This window comes from Vombatus ursinus, unplaced genomic scaffold (assembly GCF_900497805.2).
Source record: "Vombatus ursinus unplaced genomic scaffold, bare-nosed wombat genome assembly UNPS02014784.1, whole genome shotgun sequence".
NCBI classification, from domain to species: Eukaryota; Metazoa; Chordata; class Mammalia; order Diprotodontia; family Vombatidae; genus Vombatus; species Vombatus ursinus.
The window spans coordinates 4,254,269-4,276,458 of NW_020954562.1; the positions used below are offsets into that span (position 1 = coordinate 4,254,269).

Here is a 22,190-nt window from a genome sequence, read left to right on the forward strand (position 1 = left end):
AGCAGCGTCATATGTAACTACAAAAAACTCAAAGCAGCCTAAATGTCAAATAGTAAAATTCAACTATGGCATAGTTATATAATGGAATACCATGGCAGCTAGGTGGTATAGTGAATAGAGTGCTGGGCCTGGAGTCAGGAAGACTCATCTTCTTGAGTTCAAATTTGGCCTCAGAAACTTCCTAGCTGTGTGACCCTGGGTAAGTCACTTAACCCTGTTTGCCTCAGTTTCCTCAACTGTAAAATGAGCTGGAGAAGGAAATGGCAAACCACTCTAGCATCTTTTCAAAGAAAACCCCAAATGGGGTCACAAATAATTGGATATGAACAAGTTGTGGTATATGAATGTAATGCAATACTATTGTGCTATAAGAAATGATGAGGATGCAGACTTCAGAAAAACCTGGAAAGACTTGTATGGACTGATACTGAGTGAAGTGAGGAGAACCAGGACAATGTTGTACACAGCAACAGCCACATTGTGTGATGACTAATTTTGATAGACTTAACTCTTCTCAGCAATGTAAGGATCCAAGACAACTCCAAAAGTGTCATGATGGAAAATGCTATCCACGTTCAGAAAAAGAACCGTGGAGTCTGAATGCAGATAGAGGCACATTATTTGATATCTTTTTTTTTTGTTTCTTCTTTCTTGTAGTTTCTCCCATTGGTTCTAATTCTTCTTTACAGCATGGCTAATATGAAAATAGTTTCAATATGAATGTATATGTAGAGCCTATGTCAGATTGTGTGCCGTCTTGAAGTGGGATGGCGGAGACATGGAAGAAAATTTGGAACTCAAAATCTTATGCAAGTGAATGTTGAAATCTTAAAATAAATAAATAAATTTTAAAAAACCAAATAGTTGGATGTGACTGAAAAGACTGAACAAGAACAAATGTACAAATAAGATAGACAAATGGGATGAATGGAAAGAAATCTGAAAAAAAAACTTTATGAAATGATGAAAAGTAAAAAAAGAAAAGGACCAGAATGAAGTATACCCTAACTATATCCATAAGAGAGGCCCCAAATCCCAATGATAGAAAAGAGAATGGCCAAAGTGTGGCATATGAATGGAACAGAAGATGATAGATGCTAAAGAATGATGAATATGATAAATTCAAAGAAACATGGGAAGATTTATATGAACTGGTACAGGATTAAATAGGAACAGAAGGACAATATATACAGTGACTAAAATAATGTAAATGAAAATCTTTCTGAAAGGAAGCTGAACTCTGAGTACCTGAAATAACAGTAATGATTTTGGAGAACAGATAATGGATTACTGCTTTCTCATCTCAATAGAAAAGTGGTGTATTGCTAGGGCAGAATGCTACAAACACTGTGAATCAGGTATTTTTTTTGATGAACTCTTTTCCTTTGTTCTAAGAGATAAGGGGCATGGTGGCAAGAAGGGAAGGGTATTTTCAGAAATTATTGTGATATAAAAACAAAAGGTACCAATAAAGCTAATTAAAAAACAACTCTTGTAGGAACTTAGAGGGAGTAAATGAAACATTGTTATATTTGTGCTGAAATGAATCTAAATGTAAATAGTTGAAAAGCAGTTTTAGTTGATGTTTACGTTTAAGTTTTTAATTAAACATTTAATTAACAAGACTTATAGCCCTTTTACCTAATGATGAGGTCAGACACAAATGGGTGCTAGCTTCTTTTGAATCCTGAGAATGAAAAGCTTATCCAGTTATCAGAAATCGACAGTTTTCATATGTCAGAGCCTAGAGTTACTTTAAAAGTAGAACTAAAGTCCTTGCTGATATTAATTAAATTCCCAAAACATAGTGGATAGAATATTAGTTCTATCACCAACTGTGTGACCTTTGTGAAGAAACATAAGCTTTCTGGACCTCAGTTTCCACAATTATAGAAATGAAAAAGCTTGAATAGAATATAATAAAACTACCCAGAAATATGTGTATATATATTTATATACATCTGTATTTTTTGTACACTATTCTTAAAAGTTTTCTGAGAAGATTATAACCTTCTTTAGCAATGCATTCAAATATAGCAAAATCCTGCCCATTGGGAAGTTCTTCTTAATGTCCCACCTAGATTGTTTCAGCTACAATATAATTCAAATCCTGCCTTTGCACACATTGATAAGCCACTTAACTTCTCAGGGCTCTTGGCAGCTCTCTGAATCTCTAACTTGCAGAGAAGATATCTGCATTAGTGGAGGGAGTTTCTTCAGCTGGCAGTTCTCTATACCAGTGAAATCCCAAGTCCAGTCCTTATTCCTATCTCTGTCCTGTTATTTTGCACATAAAGGATATAAAATCTGAATGGATCTTAGAAATAATTACATATAAGCCTCTCATTTTATGGATGAGAAAACTGGAGAGTATCCAAGGTAGTAAGAAGTATGTGGCTGGAGAACCATCTATTAAGGACTCTGACACATAGGGCTAGTTTTTCCCTAAAAGAAAATGAAACTGTCCTTGAGACTTAATTGGTCTAAAGCTTGGACTGTTGACATAGCTTCCTGGTTGTCTAAGTATAAAAGCCAGCTCATGGTGAGTCAAAAGTTCCTCAGGCTGGACTCATGCTTCTGACCAGGTGAGGCACCATGGCATATGTGGAGCAAGGGAGCTATGACCAAGAGAATCAATGCCATGTGGTTGATGAATATCCTTTCCATTCTATTGTTAAGTAGATTTCATTTGGTTAAAGGATAGCAGGTTTATGAATTTTATTTTATTCTAATCCCAAACCTGAACCACCATTCTAACTTGAGTCTAGCCTGGTCTAAACAAAGAATAACTAGGATTCGGACCCCCATGTTCTTTGTTTCCAAATTTGGTGTTTTGTCTACTTAACTATCCTTTGGAAAACAAAACAAAACAAAACAACATCTAACAGTAATGATAACAGAACTTGGCTCCCTCAAATATTTGAAGTTTATGGTTCATTCTATCTCCTTTGGTGGAAGGTGATAGGGAGCTGCCCTGAAGAATCCTTAGCAAGATAGTCAGTTTGAGGTTACAAGCAAATGGGAAGGGACTAAAAGTGGGGAGAGGTGAGGGTAGAGAGTGAGCACAGAGGAGGAATGATACCTACCCCACTTCAAGAATGATTCCAGCATCTTTGGGACCAGGCACTCTAGGCAGGGGCCCACTTATGCAACATGAGCTTGGTTGGAGTGATGAATTCTAACTAGGAACTTTTTATACTTGAGTTAAATGTTGTAAACCAAGGCCAGGGTAAATGTGTCCTCAGTTAGGGGGAGGGGTGGGGCAGGACAAAGACTCTGGAACACTGGAATGAGGCTGCTGCTGGCAAGGTCACTTCTAAGAAAAGGGAAAAAATTCATCCTAGCTTACCATCTGGTAGAATTCTATTTCATTTTAGGGATAGGAATAGGTACTGGACTTGTGATTTCATAAGTATAGAGAACTCCTGGTTGAGTAAAGCCCCCTACCAATGCAAGTCAGCACCTTCTCCATAATTTATAGCATGATAGCATGAAGCAGTTAAGTGACTTGTAATAGGGTTACATAATTAGTATCTGTTAGAAGCAAGATTTGAACTTAGCTTTTCCTGGCTCCAAGGTCAGCTTTCTATCTGCTATAGCATTACTGGCTCTCTTTTTTATATTTTATTTTATTTTTATTTATACTCTCTACTTGTGTGACCATGGTCAAGTGATTTAACTGCTCTAAACCTCAATTACTGTATATGCAAAATGAGGAAGATAATAATCTCATTAGATTGTAAGCTCCTTGACAGTAGGGATTGTCTTTTTTTTCTTTTGTATCCCCAAGGCTTAGCACATTGCATGGCACATAGTAGGCACTTAATAAATACTTACTGATTAATTCATTGATCCTTGATGGATGCTTCCTATTTGAAATAATTATTCTGTCTAACTAGATAGTAAGCTCTATTGTTTCTATGTTTCTGGAGGGTTGCGGTTGATGTCAGTGCCTTCTAAATTTGGCATCCCCAAAATTCAGCATCTTGAAACCAAGTTCCAGGTGTTTAGGCCTAGTTATGGCTCCCATGGCAGGTGAATGCCTGATAAACTGTTCTTGTGGTCATGTTGAGCCTCTATGATCCTCTAATAGAATAGCTTCTCACTACTGGCTTTGTATGGAGGTGTGGAGAGGCTGTGTTCCAGGGAAGCAATCCTGATTTGAGAGTAAGCTCAGTCAAAAAAGAAGGATTTAGAAAGAATCTTGAGGGTTGTGGTTGTATTGTTCATTCTTCATTTTTGAAGAGGACCAATGACATCACGGGTGATGTCTTGACTCATGCATGAACTGGATATAACTGAGGTACAGCTGCACAAAGTTGTCTGCCTCCCTCTCTCTTCTGGTCATCGAAGTCCAGTGCCAGGGCAAAAGTCAAGATGACTGGCGATGGCCTGGGATGCAGTGGTGATCTTGGCATGCTTGATGTCTGACCAAGCTCTAAGCCACCCTCATAACTATTGGAACAAATTGTTCCCATCTGCCCATTCTATCAGGAAAGTCTTCACATGCTTGGGGTAAACACCCCCCTAACTCACCAATGGGTTTGAGGTCTTTTGGTTGCCCTCAATCTGGTTTAGCCCTTCTGCCAAGATGGTATTATGGGGGTGTGGTTGCTGCATATGCTACAGCTTCTTGGAGTTTCAGGTGAGAGTTGGGTGGCAGGTGGACACCAAAGGTGGATTTCAGCCCTGAAAAGGGTGAGCCCTCACACAACAGGTTCTAGTCCTCCTGAATACCCTATTAACCCCCTCCCCCAATTTTTTAAGACTGGGTCTCTATATCTTACCCAGGCTTTAAGTACAGTGCTACTCATGGGCTGATCACAGACGATAGACAGAAAATCTTTGACCCACACTATTTCCAACTTAAGCTGGTTTGTGTCTCCTTTGGCAGTCTGATGGTGCCACACTGGGCAGAGGTAGAAGACTTTGTATGAACACTTGATTGGCTTTAGCCCCATGGTGGCTCAGAACTCCCAAACTCAAGCAGTCCACCAGCTTCATCCTCTTCTAGCAGCAGGGATTATAGGCATGTTCCACCAGGCCTGGCTTTCTTCTACTAACCCTTTCTTTTCAGATTTTACACTATCTACTTGTTCTCCCCATCCCAATCTACCTCCCAGCCAAATTTCTTGATGTTCCCCATCCATGACAGACCATCTTCTACCCCAACAACTTTGCACACTGTCATCCCCCTGTCCCTGAATTTTTCCCCTTCTTCACGCCCCACTTTTGGAATCCTTATCTTCTTCTGAAGCTCAACTCAAATACCAACTCTTGTATTACACCTTGCCTGGCCCTGGAGTCAGGAGAACCTGAGTTCAAATCTGACCTCATACATTTACTGTGTGACCCTGGGCAAGTCACTTAATTCTGTTTGCTTCAGTTTACTCATCTGTAAAATGAGCTGGAGAAGGAAATGGCAAACCACTCTGGTATCTTTGCCAATAAGACCCCAAATGGGGACATGGCTGAAATAATACAACTATAGCCCTTAGCTGTTAGTGTTCTACTTCATACTTTATTTTATGTATATTTCAGTTTACTTAACTCTGTACTTCCCTACTCACACCTCCACCTTGAGCAAAATGAATACTCTTTGAAGGTAGGGGCTGTGTGGTTTTTATTTTTGTGTCCCAGAAATTAGCACATTGCCTAGGACACAGCAAGGATGTAAAGTTTACTTACATAAATCAGCATGACAAATGCTGATTGATTGATTGAGAGACTCTAGTTTAACCCTTTCTTTTTACAGATCAGAAAACTGAGGTCCAGAGAAGGAAGTGACTTGTCCAAGGTCACATATGAATTGAGTTTCAGAGGCAGGATTCGATTTCAGGTTTGTTGACTCCAGAGTGAGTATTTTTTTGCTCTGTACCATACACTGCTTCTCTCCATATTAATGGGGGACAGAGATAAATGCTTTTGAATTGAACCACAAAAGGAAGACTGAAGAACATGGATCCCGATTATTGAGTCTCCTTCAGACTTCTTTTCTTCAGGATAAATCAGGGTTGTTCTACCCTGCTAAGATCTTGGATCTCTCCCCTAAAGTATTGAAGTGTAAATTTCTATTAGTCAAACCTTGTTTTTTTTTTTCTTTCTTTCTATTCAATAATGTTTCAAAACCACAGAAAGAGTTGAGACTCTCTCCCAGGGGGCAGGAACTTTTTTGGTCCTGAGGATGACCAGAGGGATTAGACAAGACAACCTGGTAGACCTATGACACAAAGAAATACAAAAGGGAATAGGCCAGGAGCAAAGGGGAGAGAGAGACAGGCAGACAGCTAAGAGACAGGGAGATGGAAATGGAGAGAAATAGAGAGGGATAGAGAGACAAAAACAGGCAGAGGGGGGAGGGAAAAGAGGAGAAGGAAGAGGAAGGGAGAAAGGGAAAAGAGAAAGGAAGGGGAAGAAAGAGAGAGGAGGAAGAAAGAGGAGGGGGAAGAAAGAGAAGAGAGAGGAGAGAGAGAAATAGAGATATACAGAGACAGAGTGGGGAGGAAAATGAAGGGGGGAAAGAGGGAGAGAGAAAAGGAAAGGGGAGAGAGAGAGAGAGAGAGAGAGAGAAGTAGGTGTGTGTGTGTGTGTGTTGAGAATAAGAAAAAACAAGAGAGATAGAGAAAAGACAAAAGTCTATAAGCTGCTGTGGAATTTCACTAGAAATTGTTTCTAGTACCACTTGACACCACTTGCATATTCCACTCAGCCCTTTGTTTTGTGCCTCTCTCATAATCATAACTGACATTGACATGGCATTTTGAGGTGAGCAAGAAACACTTTACGTGCATTATCTCATTTGATCCCCACAACAACCCTGTGAGTTAAGTGCTGCAGTGATTTTTATCCCTATTTTATAGATGAGGACCTTCAAGCTGAGAGACTTGTCCAAGGCACCTTTCTGTGCCTCAGTTCCCTCATTTGCAAAATAAAAGGGTTGAACTTGATATTTTTTCATCTGTAAATCTACAGTACTATGATCCTCTGGTTCCTGGGTTCTCATCTTTGACTTGTGATATTGGACTTGCAGCCAGGTTCCTTGGAATCCCCACCCCTTCTTGTCCTTAAAGGAGGAAAGCATTCCCAATGCAGGTATTGAGAGTATTAAATTGCTACCCACTGCTGTAAACTATTCATAAGACATTGGGCTTAGTTATCCCAAAGTTAATCTCGTCTGCGATTTTTGGATTGGTTCAAGAATTGTCTTTCATTTGTCATTGTCAAGCTCCTCACTTCCCGTCTCCTTTCTTGTTTAATCTTCCCGGATTACCTTGGTCTTCTAGATATATTATGGCCTGGATGATTAATGAGCCCTTGGCACAGTATTTAATCAATACTGTCTTGTCTATTATAATCTATGACAGTTGGAAATCTCCTCCCATTCTTTGAGGAAAGGTCTTTCCCGGGCTAATAATCTCTATCAGGGCCCCTGGAGTTACCTGCTTGGCTTTGCTTTGTGTCCACAGGACAACTTATGGCTGCTTCTGTAATTTTCTGGGAATCTTTTGGCTCCTGCATTTGGGCTGCATTGAATCAAAGAATGTCAAGAAAAGTCTTGGAAAGACTTCACTGGGGAAGAAGCTCAGGACTCTTTCCAACCCAGAAAAATTTAACTTCTTGCTTTGGTTGCTCTTTTCAATACTTTTGTGAGGCAGTCTTGAGAACTGCCTTCTCCAGTTATCTTAAGGTTTACGGCAGGATATATTATAATGTGGCTTAATTAAAAAAAAAAAAGGTTTAAGGAGGTGTCTCATTCACAGCACACCATGCTAAGCACCGGGGACACAAAGATGGATATGGCATAGTCCTTTGTCTCAGGGAGCTTTGATTTAATCAGGGGCAGGGAGAAGAGGGAGACATACATAGATAACAATGATTCAGGGGAAATTAGGACTCACATAAGAGAGCAATTTAGACACAGCTAGGCAGTTCCGTGGATCGAGTGTTAAGTTGAAATCGGGAAGACCTTAGTTCAAATCTGGTCTCAGACAATTACTAGCTGTGTGACCCTGGGTAAGTCACTTAATCTCTATTTGCCTCAGTTTTTTCAACTGTAAAATGGGGTTAATAAGAACATCTCTTTCCCAGGAGTTGTTATGAGGCTTATATGAGATAATATTTGTAAAGTGTTAAGCACAGTACTTTGCATATAGTAGGTGCTATATAAGTGTCAGCTATGATGTTGAAGATGATGACGATGACAAAGTGCTATGAGAAATGAGAAGAGATTGTTTTCAATTAGGGTTGAAAGCGTAGAGCAGAGCTTTCCTCAAAGCATGGTCAGGGAAGGGAAGAGTTGACCCATGTTAATTAGTCATGAAGGGAGGGAGAGGGGAGGAATAAAGGGGGCCAAAGTTAGTTTGTACTGATTGGGCGGTGGCTAAACAAATTGTGGTACGTAAGTATAATGGAAAATGACTGAGACTGTAAGAAATGGGCACTATGAAGAATTCAGAGGAGCATGGAAACACTTCAGGGGTGCGGAATGTGCGGCCTTGAGGTCACATGTGGCCTTCTAGGTCCTCAGGTGCGCCCTTTTAGGTCCTCAGGTGCGCCCTTTAGACCAAGTCCAAGTTTTATTAATAAATCCTTTTTTTAAGGGGATTTGTGCCGTGAAGTTTGGATTTAGTCAAAGGGCCACACTTGAGGACCTAGAAGGCCACATGAGGCCTCGAGGCTGCAGGTTCCCCACCCTGGCTTATATGAACCGAGGCCACATGGAGTAAGTAGAATCAGGAAGACAATGACGACAAGAAAACAAAGAATAAACTGGGCACTGTGTCATTAAAATAACCAAGCATGGCCCCAGGGAAGTGTTGAGAAAATACAACTCTTCCCTCTCTTCAGTGCAGAAGTGGGAATCTATGGGTAAGGCGTATCAACTGTCAGACATGGTAGATAGGTTGGTTAGTTCTGCTGAAGTGCTTTTTTTGGTTTTATTTTCTTTTTCTATTTAAATCCTTGCTACAAGGGAGGTTTTCCACCTGGTTTTCCACCAACGTCGTAATGGTAATGATAAAGTATATTATGTGTGTACATGTTTCTGCTCCCGCCCTCCCCTCCCCCCTCCCACTCATCCATTAGATGGACAGGTCTCTGAGAGAAAAGACTGTGCCATATCTATCTTTGGGCCTCCAGCACCAAGCATGGTGTCCTGCTAATAGATGTTTCCTAAACCTTTAAAAAATTAAACCACATTATAATAGTTCCACCATAACCTCAGGATATTTGGAGGAAGGGACTTTAGAAGCCTTGACACCAGTAGATGGTGGCAGTGATCGGACCAGAACCCCTCCCTGCCAGGCTCAGGGGTTCTAAGGTCCCTAACATTTTGTCCTGTGACACCAGAAAGGGCGTTGAAGGTCCAGCACTCTGAGCCTCCCCATTTGACAGATGAGGAAACGGAAGCCCAGAAAAATGAGATGATTGTCCAAAGTCCCACAGAAAGAAGCAGCAGAGCAAGGATCTGAAGGCAGGTCCTTGCCTTGACTCCAAATCCTTTGCTCTCTTTGGTACACCATACTGCTTTTCTGCCTAGATGAATGAGACAGAGTCCAAAATGAGACAAATACAGGAGGATACATAATTTGAAAGAGGATGGAAGTGTATGAGGGATACACGCAAAGCATTATTAGGAGTTACTAGAAGGAGAGACCAGTCCTGGGAAGTTCCATATTGGACAACTACAGCATGTGCTATTAGCAAAGCTGAAACTAGGGTGGCGTGACTGGGGCTTTTAGCCAGAGTGCCAAAATTTAGAGGGTGCTGACAACACTTTTTCAGAGTATGCTTCCTTTCTTTTCCCCCCTACTTGGATCCCAGGTGAGCTCTTTCCTTTGACTTGTCCTGTTTGGGTCTTTTACCAGCCTAGCAAACTGGGGGATGCTTCCTCCTTCAGCATCCATACCTTTCCCTTTGAATTCCTCTGCTTGTCCCAGACATAAAAATAACTAGTTATGGCTGTAATTATTAGTCATATCCTTTTGCTTTGATGCTATTAGGATCAGGGCAAGCCTTAAGCATTCAAATTAGTTAATGTCTAGTTGAGTCTATTTTAATACAAGGATTTTTTCCCTTCTTATGGCAAAGTGCTTAACTTTACAATATGATAAAATTGCAACACCCTTCTTCCATTCTGGCTTTCCCAAAGGTAGATGGAGCTAGGTGGTGCAGTGGAAAAAAGTGCTGGGACAAAAGTTAAGAAGGGATGAGTTCAAATCTGGTCACTGACACTTATTAGCTATATGACCCTGGTAAGTCATTTACTCTTTGCCTCAGTTTCCTCATCTATAAAATGTGGATAGTAATAGCACCTACCTCCCAGGGCTGTTGTGAGGACCAAATGAAATAATAATGTAAAGAGCTTAGTGTAGTGCTTGGCACAAGTAACTGCTATATAAACGTTAGCTATTATTATTATTATTATTATGAAGGCCTGAGTTCAAATCTACTCCCACTTACTTACTAACTGTGTGACCCTAGGCAAGCCACTTAACTTCTGTTTGCCTCAGTTTCTTCAACTGTAAAATGCAGATTACAACAGCACCTTCCTCCCAGAGTTTTTGAGAGCATAAAATGAGATGATAATTATAAAGAGCTTAGCGGCGTGCCTGGTACATAGTAGGTGCTTTATGATACTCGTTTCCTCCCTTTGACAATTCTTCTCTTAGTCCCCCTTTCTACTGAGCAAACAAGGATGGCTCTGGAGGTAGCCAGAGAATGACATCCCTATAACTCTCAGCAAGCTAATCGTCATTACATTTCAGCGGGTTCCATTCAGATTCTCCTTTCAGACTCTAGAGGAAACAAAATATAATTTTAATACATTACCTTGAAAAGCAGTGTGAGCAGTGTTTCTAATCACAGGTAAGGAACCCGTAAATTCGTAGAATGTTAGATTTTGCAGTCACTTCAGAGATGGCCTAGTTCTAACCTCATTCACTTCACAGAGATGAAAATAGAGCCCTAGACTGGTCAAGTGAATTGCCCAAGGCCACAAAGGCAGCAAGTGATGGAGTGGTCACTGAGCCAACTCCGCGTCCCTTGACAAGACAAAATTCTTTTTCCTTTTATACAACGTTTCTTTGTTCTAAAGCAGGAGATTTTTAACCTGGGATCAGTGAACCTATTCTAAAAACATTTTGATAACTCTATATAGTTGGTTTCATTGTGATCCTACATTATTTTTTGCAGTTACAAATATTATTCCAAGAAGGGATCTACAGGCTTCACTCGATGGGTGAAAAAGGGGTTCGTGTAAGGATGTGCTGGAGCCAGCGTGGACTGGCTCTTGTGATAGGGGATGGTTAAATTTTCAGTGTGAGCATTTATATCTCAGAAATCACAACTGCTACAGATCAACGCTTGATTCTTTGTTTTTTTTTTATTGTCTAGACTTAAGAAAATGATGGAGAAAATGTTAATAATTCAGTTTAAAATTAAATGAGTGTGGTGCATTTTTGGGGGCCGGTAGTTAAACATTTCCCAGCACACCACTGAGTTCAAGACACACAAAAAAGGCTTTAATGGGAATGGAAACTTAAAGCTAACATGCCTAACAAAGACCGTCTAGGTCCTTGTTTGGTATGATGAGGGACAATAAATTCCAACCATATCGCATCTGTGGGCCTTAGTTTACTCATCCATAAAATGAAAGGGTTGGACCAAATGTCCTCTCATGTGCCTTTCAGCTCTTACATTCTATCATCCTATTATCTCATTGATATTCATAGTAGGTAGGCTTCAAGGGTAAGGGGAATCTCACCAAAAACTGATATGAGCTTTTTTTTCTGCAGAAAATCCATCTCTGTCTTAATTACGAAGGAAGGAGTTTAGGGGACTCCACTTTGTGGATGTTTTAGATGGATGTTTTCCATGAAGTGAAACTGCTCTAACCAATTTGGTAAAATGATGGCTTTATAACATGAACATTCTAGTTCTCTATTACTAAGGGCAATGAAGTCAAGATAGGTCAGCAGCCTAGAAAGTCAAGCTTGGATACATGGCTGATTTACACAAGACCCTGGAAGGGGAGGATGGAAGAGAGAGAGGAAGAGAGAGAAAGAAAGAGGGAAATAGAGGCAGGGGTAATGATGAGGAGAAAGAAAGGGGAGAAGGAGGAGAAGGAAGAGAAAGGGAAAGAATGAGAGGAAGAGGTCAGGAAGGAGAATAAGGGAGAGAGAAAGTGAGAAAGAGAGAGAGAGAAAGAGAGAAAGAGACACACACACACACAGAGAGAGAGAGAGAGAGAGAGAGAGAGAGAGAGAGAGAGAGAGAGAGAGAGAGAGGGAAATGGAAACATTTAATCTGCCTCTTTCCCTTCAGCTATTACAATAATTTTTCCAGAGACAGGATATTGTATAGAACAGCCTAGGTTGTGATAAATTAGCCAGGCCCAGCTGGGGAATGTCAACTTCTCAACTTCTACTTGATTTACTGATATGGCAAAGTCACAGCATGGCTTTATACTTTATTGGTATGAAGCTTAGCTTAATTAAAGTTAGGTGTTACATTCCACTCCAATGCCTCACTGAAGAGTGAGAGATGACCGTAGGTTCTTGAAGGCTTATGCCAGAAAGGGCCAAACTCTGGTAGGTCTTACCAAGCTGGAAAGACTTGGTATAAGCCTGGGAGTAGACTATGTGTCTGTCATCTCAGGACCTATCTAGATAAACTCAGAGAGGTTCAACACTAGGTTTTGCATGTGTGTATCTGTGTGTGTGTATGTGTGTGTGTGTGTGTGTGCGCGCGCGCGTGCATATCAGCTCTGAAAGACCATCCACTAAATCAGAGGGGTTACACTCTGCATTGGTGGAAGGAGTATCCACTCTCACAAATTTAAGGATCCCCAAAGTTGTGAAGCACCACCAATCATACTCATTTTAGACCCCAAGTAATTGGAAATCTTTGCCCACATAACAGAATAACCCTTCTAGTCCTGGGAGGGACTAGAAGTTACCCACTTTAGCCCCAGTTTCCTCATCGGTAAAATGGGGACAATACTAGCCCCTACCTTGTAGGGTTGTCATGAAGATAAAATGAAGTAATGAATTTAAATTGCCATATGCATGTCAGTTATCATCATTATCACAATTGTGATTAATATGATAGGGAAGTAACATGGAATGGTGGATAGAGTACTAGATTTGGAGTCAGGAAGACCTGTGTTGAAATCCTGTTATCTTGTTATTTAATCATTTTCGGTCATGTCTAACTCTTTGTGACCCCATTTGGGGTTTTCTTGACAAAGATATGGGAGTGAGTTGCCATTTCTTTCTCCAGCTCATTTAAAAAAAATTTATTTATTTTCTTGCTGAGGCAATTGGGGTTAAGTGACTTGCCCAGAGTCATACAGCTAGTGAATGTTATATGTCTGAGGCTGGATTTGAACTCAGGTCTTCCTGACTTCAGGTGCAATCCTCTGTCACCTTGGACATTTGTTAATTGTTTGACCTTAGGCAAGTCATGGAATCCCTTAGGGCCTCAATTTCCTCTTCTGTAAAATGAATGACTTGGACTTGATGACTTCTAAGACTCCTTTCAGATCTCAATTTGAATCCCGTGATTTCCGTGACCCTGAGATCTGTGTAGGTGACTCTTTCCATGAGTTCAGTCCAAAGACCGTTCTGCCTTAGTGGAGGATTCAGTGAGTTCCTAGCCCTTCCTGAGCCCAATTCATTTACTCAGGGTCAAGTCCTGGTAATAATCCTCCCAGATTCATCTAGCCTGGCTCCTGAATGGCACGGATACACAGCTCATTGCTAGACCCCTACCCAAGGTCTCGCCAGCTTGGCAGGACCTGCCAGACCTTCTACCATGTTGGCATAGCCTCTGAGAGTCTGGCATCACCCTCACATCCTGATGAGGCACAGAAGTGTGGCCTCAGCGGAGATGCAAAATAGCATCTCAATATAAGAGGCAGCTAGGTGGTGCAGTGCTCATAGAACCCTGGCCTGGAGTCAGGAAGACTCAACTTCATGAGTTCAAATCTGGCCTCAGACACTTACTATCTGTGTGATCCTGGGCAAGTCACTTAACCCTGTTTGACTCAGTTTCCTCATCTGGAAAATGAATGGAGAAGGAAATGGCAAACCACTCCAGTATCTTTGCCAAGAAAACCTTAAATGTGGTCATGAAGAGTTGGGCATGACTGAAAAAAAAATGACTGAACAATGATAAAGAGCTGGATTTGGAGTCAGGAAGACCTGAAATCAAATCCTGCCTCAGATATTTACTTGGTGTGTAATTCTGAACAAGTCATTTAACCTCTGTGTGCCCCAGTTTTCCTCATTGTACTATAAATGGGATGACCGCTAATATCTCTTCTAGTTCTAAATCTAGACTACCATGAAAACCTGAACTCAGTTTACCTTTAACCACCTGGGTTAATATGACAGGGAAGCCAGTCAATCCAAGGGAGCTTGATAAAGTGACAGACACCAGTAAACCTACCATCATCAGCATCCTTCAGGATAACAACTTTGGTGCTGGGATATCTGGTACCAACTTGCCCGCCCATTGGCATGCTCAACGTGACATTGAAGGTCTCCTCCTCTTCATAAAGGGAGTCGTCAATGATGATAACTCGGCATCTTTTCTCAGTTTCTTCCTTAACAAAATGGAGGATGCTGGTGTGGTCTTCTGGGCGGGAGATGTAGTCAGAGTAAGATAAGACAGAGGAAGGAATCGTACCTGAAGCAGCTCCTTTATGAGGAAGAAAGACCACAGGTTAGCATGCGTTAGATGTGGAATTCCAAACTGTTGAGTTGACTTTTTTGTAAATTATGTTTTCCAGCAGTGAAAGCTCTGGAGAGAGCAAACACACCTGAAGGTTGTTTGTTTGTGACCTGCAAGTCTACATACTCCAGGTAAGAGGGTTCTAGAACTAATTCTGATGGATGGGGCGAGTCTTCAAAGCTAGGTTTCCACCAACATTGGTAATGGTAATGATAAAAGTACATATTCACCCAGCACCTTACAGTTTACACTATGTTTTCCTTAAAACAACTCTCTAACCATACAGGATGGACTCTGATTCAGTTGGAAGCCCACATTTAACACAACTCTATAAAAAAGGAAAAAAAGAAGGAAATAAAAATTTATTAAGCACATACTATATAGCAGGTGGGGCACCTCAGTTGTGCAGTGGATCAAGTGCTGGGCCTGGAGTCAGAAGGACCTGAGTTCAAATCCAGCCTCATGTGCTTATTAGCTGTGTGACCTGGGGCAAGTCACTTAACCTTTTTCCCCCTCAGTTTCTTCAGTTGTAAAATGGGAACCCTGGAGAAGGAAATGGCAAACTCTGCTAGTATCTTTGCCAAGAAAACCCCTTAAATGATATCATGAAGAGTCGGGCATGACTAGACAACTTAACAACATATGCCAGGCACTGTGCTAAGCACTTTCCAGATATTATCTCATGTGACCCTTATAATACCTCTGGATGGGAGGTGGTAGTATTATCCCAATTTTGGGAAACTGAGGCAGATAGAAGTTAAATGACTTGTCCAGGGTCACACAGCTAGTGAGTAACTGAGGATGAATTTGAACTCATGTCTTCCTGACCCTAGGCCCAGTTTCTTGCTGCCCCCATTTGCTATTTTTGTTGAAGAGCAAATGGTGTTTTTTGCTTTAGAGTCGATACATGTTTCAGGCATTGAATGGGGTCTGTTCAAACATAAGAAGAGTCATCAAAAATGAAGTCCCTCTAATTGAAGTGTTTACCCCTTAAGAGATTGAGATAATCATAGGATCATAGTTTCAGCATTGGTGTAATAGGTATAATAGCTATTACACCACTCCTATAAGAGATCAGACAAGACCAAAGAAGAAAATGCAGTGTACAATGTACTAGTGTCAGAGTCAGAAGACCTGGGTTCAAATCCCAGCTCTGTCATTTATAAGCTGTGTGCCTTTGGGCAACTCCCTTCACCTCTCTTGGTCTCAGGTTCTTCAGTATCAATAAATCAATCAAACAGCAAACATTTATTATGTGCCTACTATGTGTCAGGCACTATACCAGTGACTGAGAATACAAAAAGAAAAGTGAAATTGTCCCTGTCCTCAAGAAGCTCATGTTCTAACAGGGGAAATGACTTGTGCTTTTACAGAGATGTTTCCATCTATCTCTATCTATGTTTACATCTATATGTATAGATAGATCTATATACACATGCATAAATGTATTTCTAAATCTGCTTGCCTCTATTAAGAGATGATATTGCTTATAGTAGTCCTGGCATCCATGTATGTCAGTAAGATGGCAAAGGTCTTCATCAGATCAGAAAAGTGCCAGAGTAAGACTTGGTGATTAAGGATGTGTCATCAACTTAGTCCACTCTGGCCCACAAATAGACTTTTTTATAACAGAATCATGGAATGTTAAAGCTGGAAGGGACCCCAGGAATTACTGGCTAATAGGCTTTAAAACTGGAGAAGACCTTAAAAGTAATCTCAGCAAACCCCCTCATTTTACAAATTATCTTTTCCCCCAAACCCACTCCTCTTCTAAACTTCCCTTCACCAAACTTGAGAAATTCCCCTGGGTCAGTCTATTGAAACCCTCCTCTATCATGATGTTTCCTTTCCAAAAGAACTCTATTTATAGGGAAGTTTTCTAGGCTGAAGATAGTAATGAAAGTCTGGCTGTTGGGATTGAAGTAACAGAAACAATCATTTTGTTGGTACCCTTGGACACAGACACAACCAGGCTAAGTTGCTAAAAGGTTAGGTAATTGGCTAGAGAGAAAATGTCCAGAGAGGGTGACTAAGTGACATGCTTCAGAGAGGCAAAGCTTGGTTACTCTGTAAGATTTTCCATATCTCAGTATACAAAAAAAGAAGGAAGCGGGGAGAAGGAGCTTTAAGTTTTGACAGCCTCCTGATTAAGGAACAAAGGACCTCTGCAACCCTGAGCTTTAAATGATTCCTGCCAGGCACCCAGGTTTTCTGATGGCACCATAAAGAACGTGAGAGCAATGGAAGACTTGAAAGGACTTTTAGAACTGGGAGTGGGGGCAGGATATGGGGAGGAAGACTACAAAGTGGAGAATAAACTTTCTCATTTTCCTTGCTCACAGAGCAAGTAGAATGTTGGAATCAAATGCTCTTATTAGTTGACAGAGGGCTTTCACATGAAAAAAAGATCCCCATCAAACATGATACTGCTCAAGGCCAAGTGCCAAAGCAAATTCCAAGTTAGGTTCCCTTTATAGTAACTAATAGCTATCTTCAGTAAATCTATTTCTCAGTACATTTAACCCATGGTCATCATCCAATCATTCTTTAATATGTTTGTTTATGTAATAGGAGTTAAAATTTCCCCTCTTCTCTGTTATCTTCTTTGTTTATTTTTTAAAATAATAACAACTAGTACCAGTTAGGTGGTGCAGTGGATAGAATGCCTGGCCCAGAGTCAGGAAGACCCATTTTCCTGAGTTCAAATCCAGCCTTAGACACTTACTAGCTGATCCTGGGCAAGTCACTTAACCTTGTTTGCCTCAGTTTCCTCATCTGTAAAATAAGTTGGAGACGGAAATGGTAAACCACTCCATTATCTTTGCTAAGAAAACCTCAAATGGAGTTACAAAGAGTAGAACACTACTGAAAATGACTGAACAACTATAAGAACAGCACCAATATATTAATTAGCTACTGGAGAATGGCTGAAGATAGCTGGTGTAGCCTGCATAATGGAATCTTTATTTCAGAAGCAGAGAGTCTCAGAATTGAAAGGCACTCGGGGATACCTAGAATAATGTATACCTGAAAAAAAAGAACCTTTTTTACACTACGCCCAACAGGTGACCTTTGCCTGAAGACCTCTCCTGAGTGGATGTTCTTGACCCCCAAAGGAAGCCTACTCCATTTTGGGATAGCTCTAATTATTGGAAAGTTTCTTCTTCTATTAGTCCTAAATTTACAGTAATACTTACACAACTAACCCCACAGTGTTATAAGAAAATACTATGTAAATTTTAAAGTGGAATACACATGCGGACAACAAAAGAGGAGAATGGTAAAATATGTAATCTGTAAAGGTAAGGAGGGCTAAATTTCTTTCACTGACACATTAACATTTATTAACAAGCATTTATTCAAATTAGTAGCATGGTACAACGGAAAGACTTTTCAACCCAAAGTCTCAGGATCTAAGTCCTGTGATCTGACTCTTCTACTTACCATAGGTATAATCTTAGGCAGGTCTCCTCCCCTCTCTATGACTTGGTTTCCTCAGCTATAAAATAAGGGATTAGAGTAATAACTCCTAAATTAATCTCAAAATTTAGATCTATGATCCTATGATTACTTGTCAGCGTGGTGGCAGAGCACTAAAGGGACAACACACATTAAAAATACATTTGGACCATAATGATGAGGACAGGTTGGGAGTAGGGGCATAGCCCAGAAAAGAGTGTGGAGAGTGGGGTCACTGAAGATAAACTGTTTTCTAATTTTATTCAGGGCTAGTACTGACTGAAAATTGCAAAATCCCTGTACAAGGACAATAACAAGCCTGAGCAACACAAGTAGCCTACCTTCGTGTGTAGAGCAAAGTACCATGAGTTCTTGGCTTACATCTCCAGACCGCCTGATAGGGATCAAGAGTTCGCCAATGTCCTCCTCTATTCTGTATTCTGATTCTGGAATGTAAACTGTTGACTCTAAAAAAGAGGAGGATTTTTAACAGATTATTTCAGTTAGATTGGCTATTTTTGAGTGTGAAAGGTTATACAAACCCATTAGTGATCATACCCCTGTTCAAAGTGATTAATTATACTTAACACAATACTTTACAGATCCATGATTTTGTCAGTACGAAACATTTCTCTGTGGAATCAAATAAAGCTCTTCTATACCTAGTAGACCCTCTTGTCTGGCTATGAACAAAAAACTTCATCACCTGGTAGCCATCTGGATGAGGAATCTCAACTTAGCTAGGTTGGTCCTTGGTGTATTAAATATAGCTTCATATAACACACCCACACCTACATAGCCACACCCACACACCCACACCCACACCAAACACTATCTGAATGTCCCATCACTGAAATCAACTTTGGAAAGTTAATCAAGTGCAAACCCTGGTAGATTATACTAAGCTGGAAAGGCTTTGGATATTGACTTCCCAATGGACTGTCTTAAGATCAACCTTAACTCTACGATCATTTAAAAGAAGTCAGTGTAGCAATCCACATATGAAAATTCAGGAGGATGAGGAAGATGTATTGCCCAGATTATGACATGCAGTTGTTGGAAAGGCAGCCTATTGAGTCAGTCCATTAATGCATATATCTTGGACAAACACTGCAGATGGACAATGAGGTGGAGCCAGAATTAAACAGGAGGAAGGCACCAGGGTGAATCATGTATGGGAAACAGTGTAGCACTTTCACTGACCTGGATCTGCTCAATGCCACAAATGCTTATCTTATTAATATCAATATTCTTGACTCTGAAGAGAGACATGGTGGATGGAATGCTGAACTTAGAGTCAAGAAGACTGGGGCACAGACTTTGCTTCTGACACCAACCATGTGACTTAGGGCAGCCAAATCACTTAGCATCCCCAAGTCCTAAGTCTGAGACTAAGACTATCTAAGACTATAATTTATAGATGGATTATGATGTGCATGGATAGAAGGAGCTCTCATCCTGATGAAGCCACAGGTCTTAAGTTGCTGTTTTCTTGATGACATTATATGTGCCATGAATCATGGCACACCATGATTCCTGAAGAACCAAAGTTGCAGATGACCCAGTGGCATTGTCAATGTTACTGGTGATGGCAATGTCAATGGAGAGATGCATAGTGGGGATAAGTAGGATGCATATTACCTTACCTACAATGATTTTTGAGTGAGATGTAACATAAAAAGAATCACCAAAAGATATGCATGACCAAGAAAGTTACAAGGGCTACACATCTTGTGAGAGTGAGGATAGCCAATGGATATGAGATGGTTAAAAAAAGAAAAGACTTCTAATGTATTGGGTTCTTGCTCATCTATGTAGAACATGGAAAAAATTATGCAGGTTAAGAGGACCTGGATGAATGGAGCTCTGAACTAGTGGATGGACTAACCACACTGATGAGCTCAAAGGTCCTTTGAAGTATATCCCTTACCCCTGAATGCCACAATGATCATACAAAATGGAAGCCTGGAATTGTCTACTTGAATTAGAGACTGGAAGCATGATATAGTGGATAGAGTGCTGGACTCACAGTCAGGATGACTTAAGCTTGAATCTTGATTTAGACGCTTGCTTCTTGTTGTGAAGTCATTTTACAGTCATATCTGACTCTCCTTGACCCCATTTTGGGGTTTTCTTGGAAAAGATACTAGAGTACTTTGCCATTTCCTTCTCCAGCTCATTTTATAGTTGAGGAACTGAGGCAAACAGGGTTAAGTGACTTTCCCAGGGTCACACAGCTAGTATGTGTCTGAGATCACATTTGAACTCAGGAAGATGTGTCTTCCTGACTTACTCAATGTTTTCTAAACACTTGCTAGCCGCATGAAACCGTGTAAGTCACTTACGCTCTCCTGGCCCTCAGCTTCTCATCTGTAAAGAAAAAGGATGTTAGACTAGATGATTGCTGACATCCTTTTCAGCTCTAAATCTATGATTCTTGGATAGTCACAGAGCTAAATGGGAATTATGGATACTAGAGGTAGACACCATAAAGACTATTACAACACATTGATTAACACTACATACCATCACTGGGATCAACAACTTCAATAGTTGCCATCTTTGGGAACTCCAGGGCAGCCATGACAGGGTCAGAAAGAATGATCTGGAAGGTCTCCAAGGCCTCATATTTGCCATCTGATATAATCTTCACTCTCCACGTGGCTGTAGACTGGCCAGGATTGAACTGAACCTGCTTTTGGGGCTTTCCTTTGAAATCTTTGTCCTGTTGTGCTGTCCCATCTTTGGTTCCAATGCCTGAATGAAAAATGGAAGCATAAGCCGATGTTAAAGGAGGGTGTTGTACTGACTGGCCTCCAAAGCCCCTTCTAGCTCTAGGGATAGGATTTTATGAACACCTGATGGAGGGGTAAAGGATTTCTTCTTTCAACATGGTCCCCATTACTAGATAGTTAACTTATCTACTAATTAGATAAAATAAAAGTGGCCATAGAAAGGCTGGTTCCTTCGAGAGAAGCATCTCATTCTTTTTTTTTTTTTTTTGGCTGGGCAATGGGGTTAAGTGACTTACCCGGGGTCGCACAGCTAGTATGTGTGAAGTGTCTGATGCGGGATTTGAACTCAAGTCTTCCTGACTCCAGGGCCTGACTCTGTGAGGTCCTAAGGAACACTAGAGCTCTATCCACTGCACCACCTAGCTGCCCCAATTCATCTCGTTCTAATCGATTTACTTTTTGTAACATTTATGGAGTGCTTTCTGTATGACAATCGTGTTATTCACATTTCCCAGATGAGGAAACTGAGTCTCTAAGACATTAGGTGATTTGCCCAAGATCACAGAGCTAGTCAGTGTCCAAGCTGGTACTTGAACCTGGGTCTTCTGACATTAAGGCCATGATGTCTCCCTGTTCGAAGTTCATTGGCTAAGGAATACAGGTGAGTAAACTTGCTGATCTGTAAGGCCCCTCCCAGTTCTAGTTTCTGCAAGGCTATGACCTTGAAAAGGAACTGGTAATAATATTAATGACTGATTTTTTTTTTGTTTTTTTGGTGAGGCAATCAGGGTTAAATAACTTGCCCAGGGTCACACAGCTAGTTAAGTATTAAGTGCCTAAGGCTGGATTTGAACTCAGGTCCTCCTGACTCCAAGGTCAGGGCTCTGTTCACTGTGCCACCTAGCTGCCCCTTGACTGATTTTTATATAGCACTTTTGGGCTTTCAGATTTCTTTCCTTCTCTTTCTCTTTTCTCCACCACCACCACCATCATCATCATTACCATCATCATCAACAACAACATTTATATAGTGTTTTAAAGTTTGCAAAGCACTTTACAAATATTATTTAATTTTATCCTCCTAACAATCCTGGGATGTATGTGTTTTTATTATCTCTGTTTTATAGATGAAGAATGAGACAATCAAGGTTAAGTGATGCCTAGGGTCATATGGCTAGTATCTGAAGCCGGAATTGAACTCAGGTTTTTCTTTCTCCAGGTACAGCACTATATCCATTGTGCTGCCTGCGTGCCTATGGT

The 22,190-nt window shown here is 40.7% G+C and overlaps 1 protein-coding gene across 1 annotated transcript in view; it reads right to left on the minus strand.

Annotated features, from left to right (window-relative positions):
• FREM3 (FRAS1 related extracellular matrix 3) overlaps window positions 1-22,190 on the minus strand; it is a 123,489-nt gene that overhangs the window by 43,189 nt on the left and 58,110 nt on the right. Inside the window, exons 4-6 of the mRNA XM_027866815.1 lie at window positions 20,722-20,952; window positions 18,537-18,662; window positions 14,452-14,703 (exon numbers count right to left, since the gene is read on the minus strand). Coding sequence (XP_027722616.1) covers window positions 14,452-14,703; window positions 18,537-18,662; window positions 20,722-20,952 — 609 coding nt within the window. The remainder of the gene's footprint in view (window positions 1-14,451; window positions 14,704-18,536; window positions 18,663-20,721; window positions 20,953-22,190) is intronic.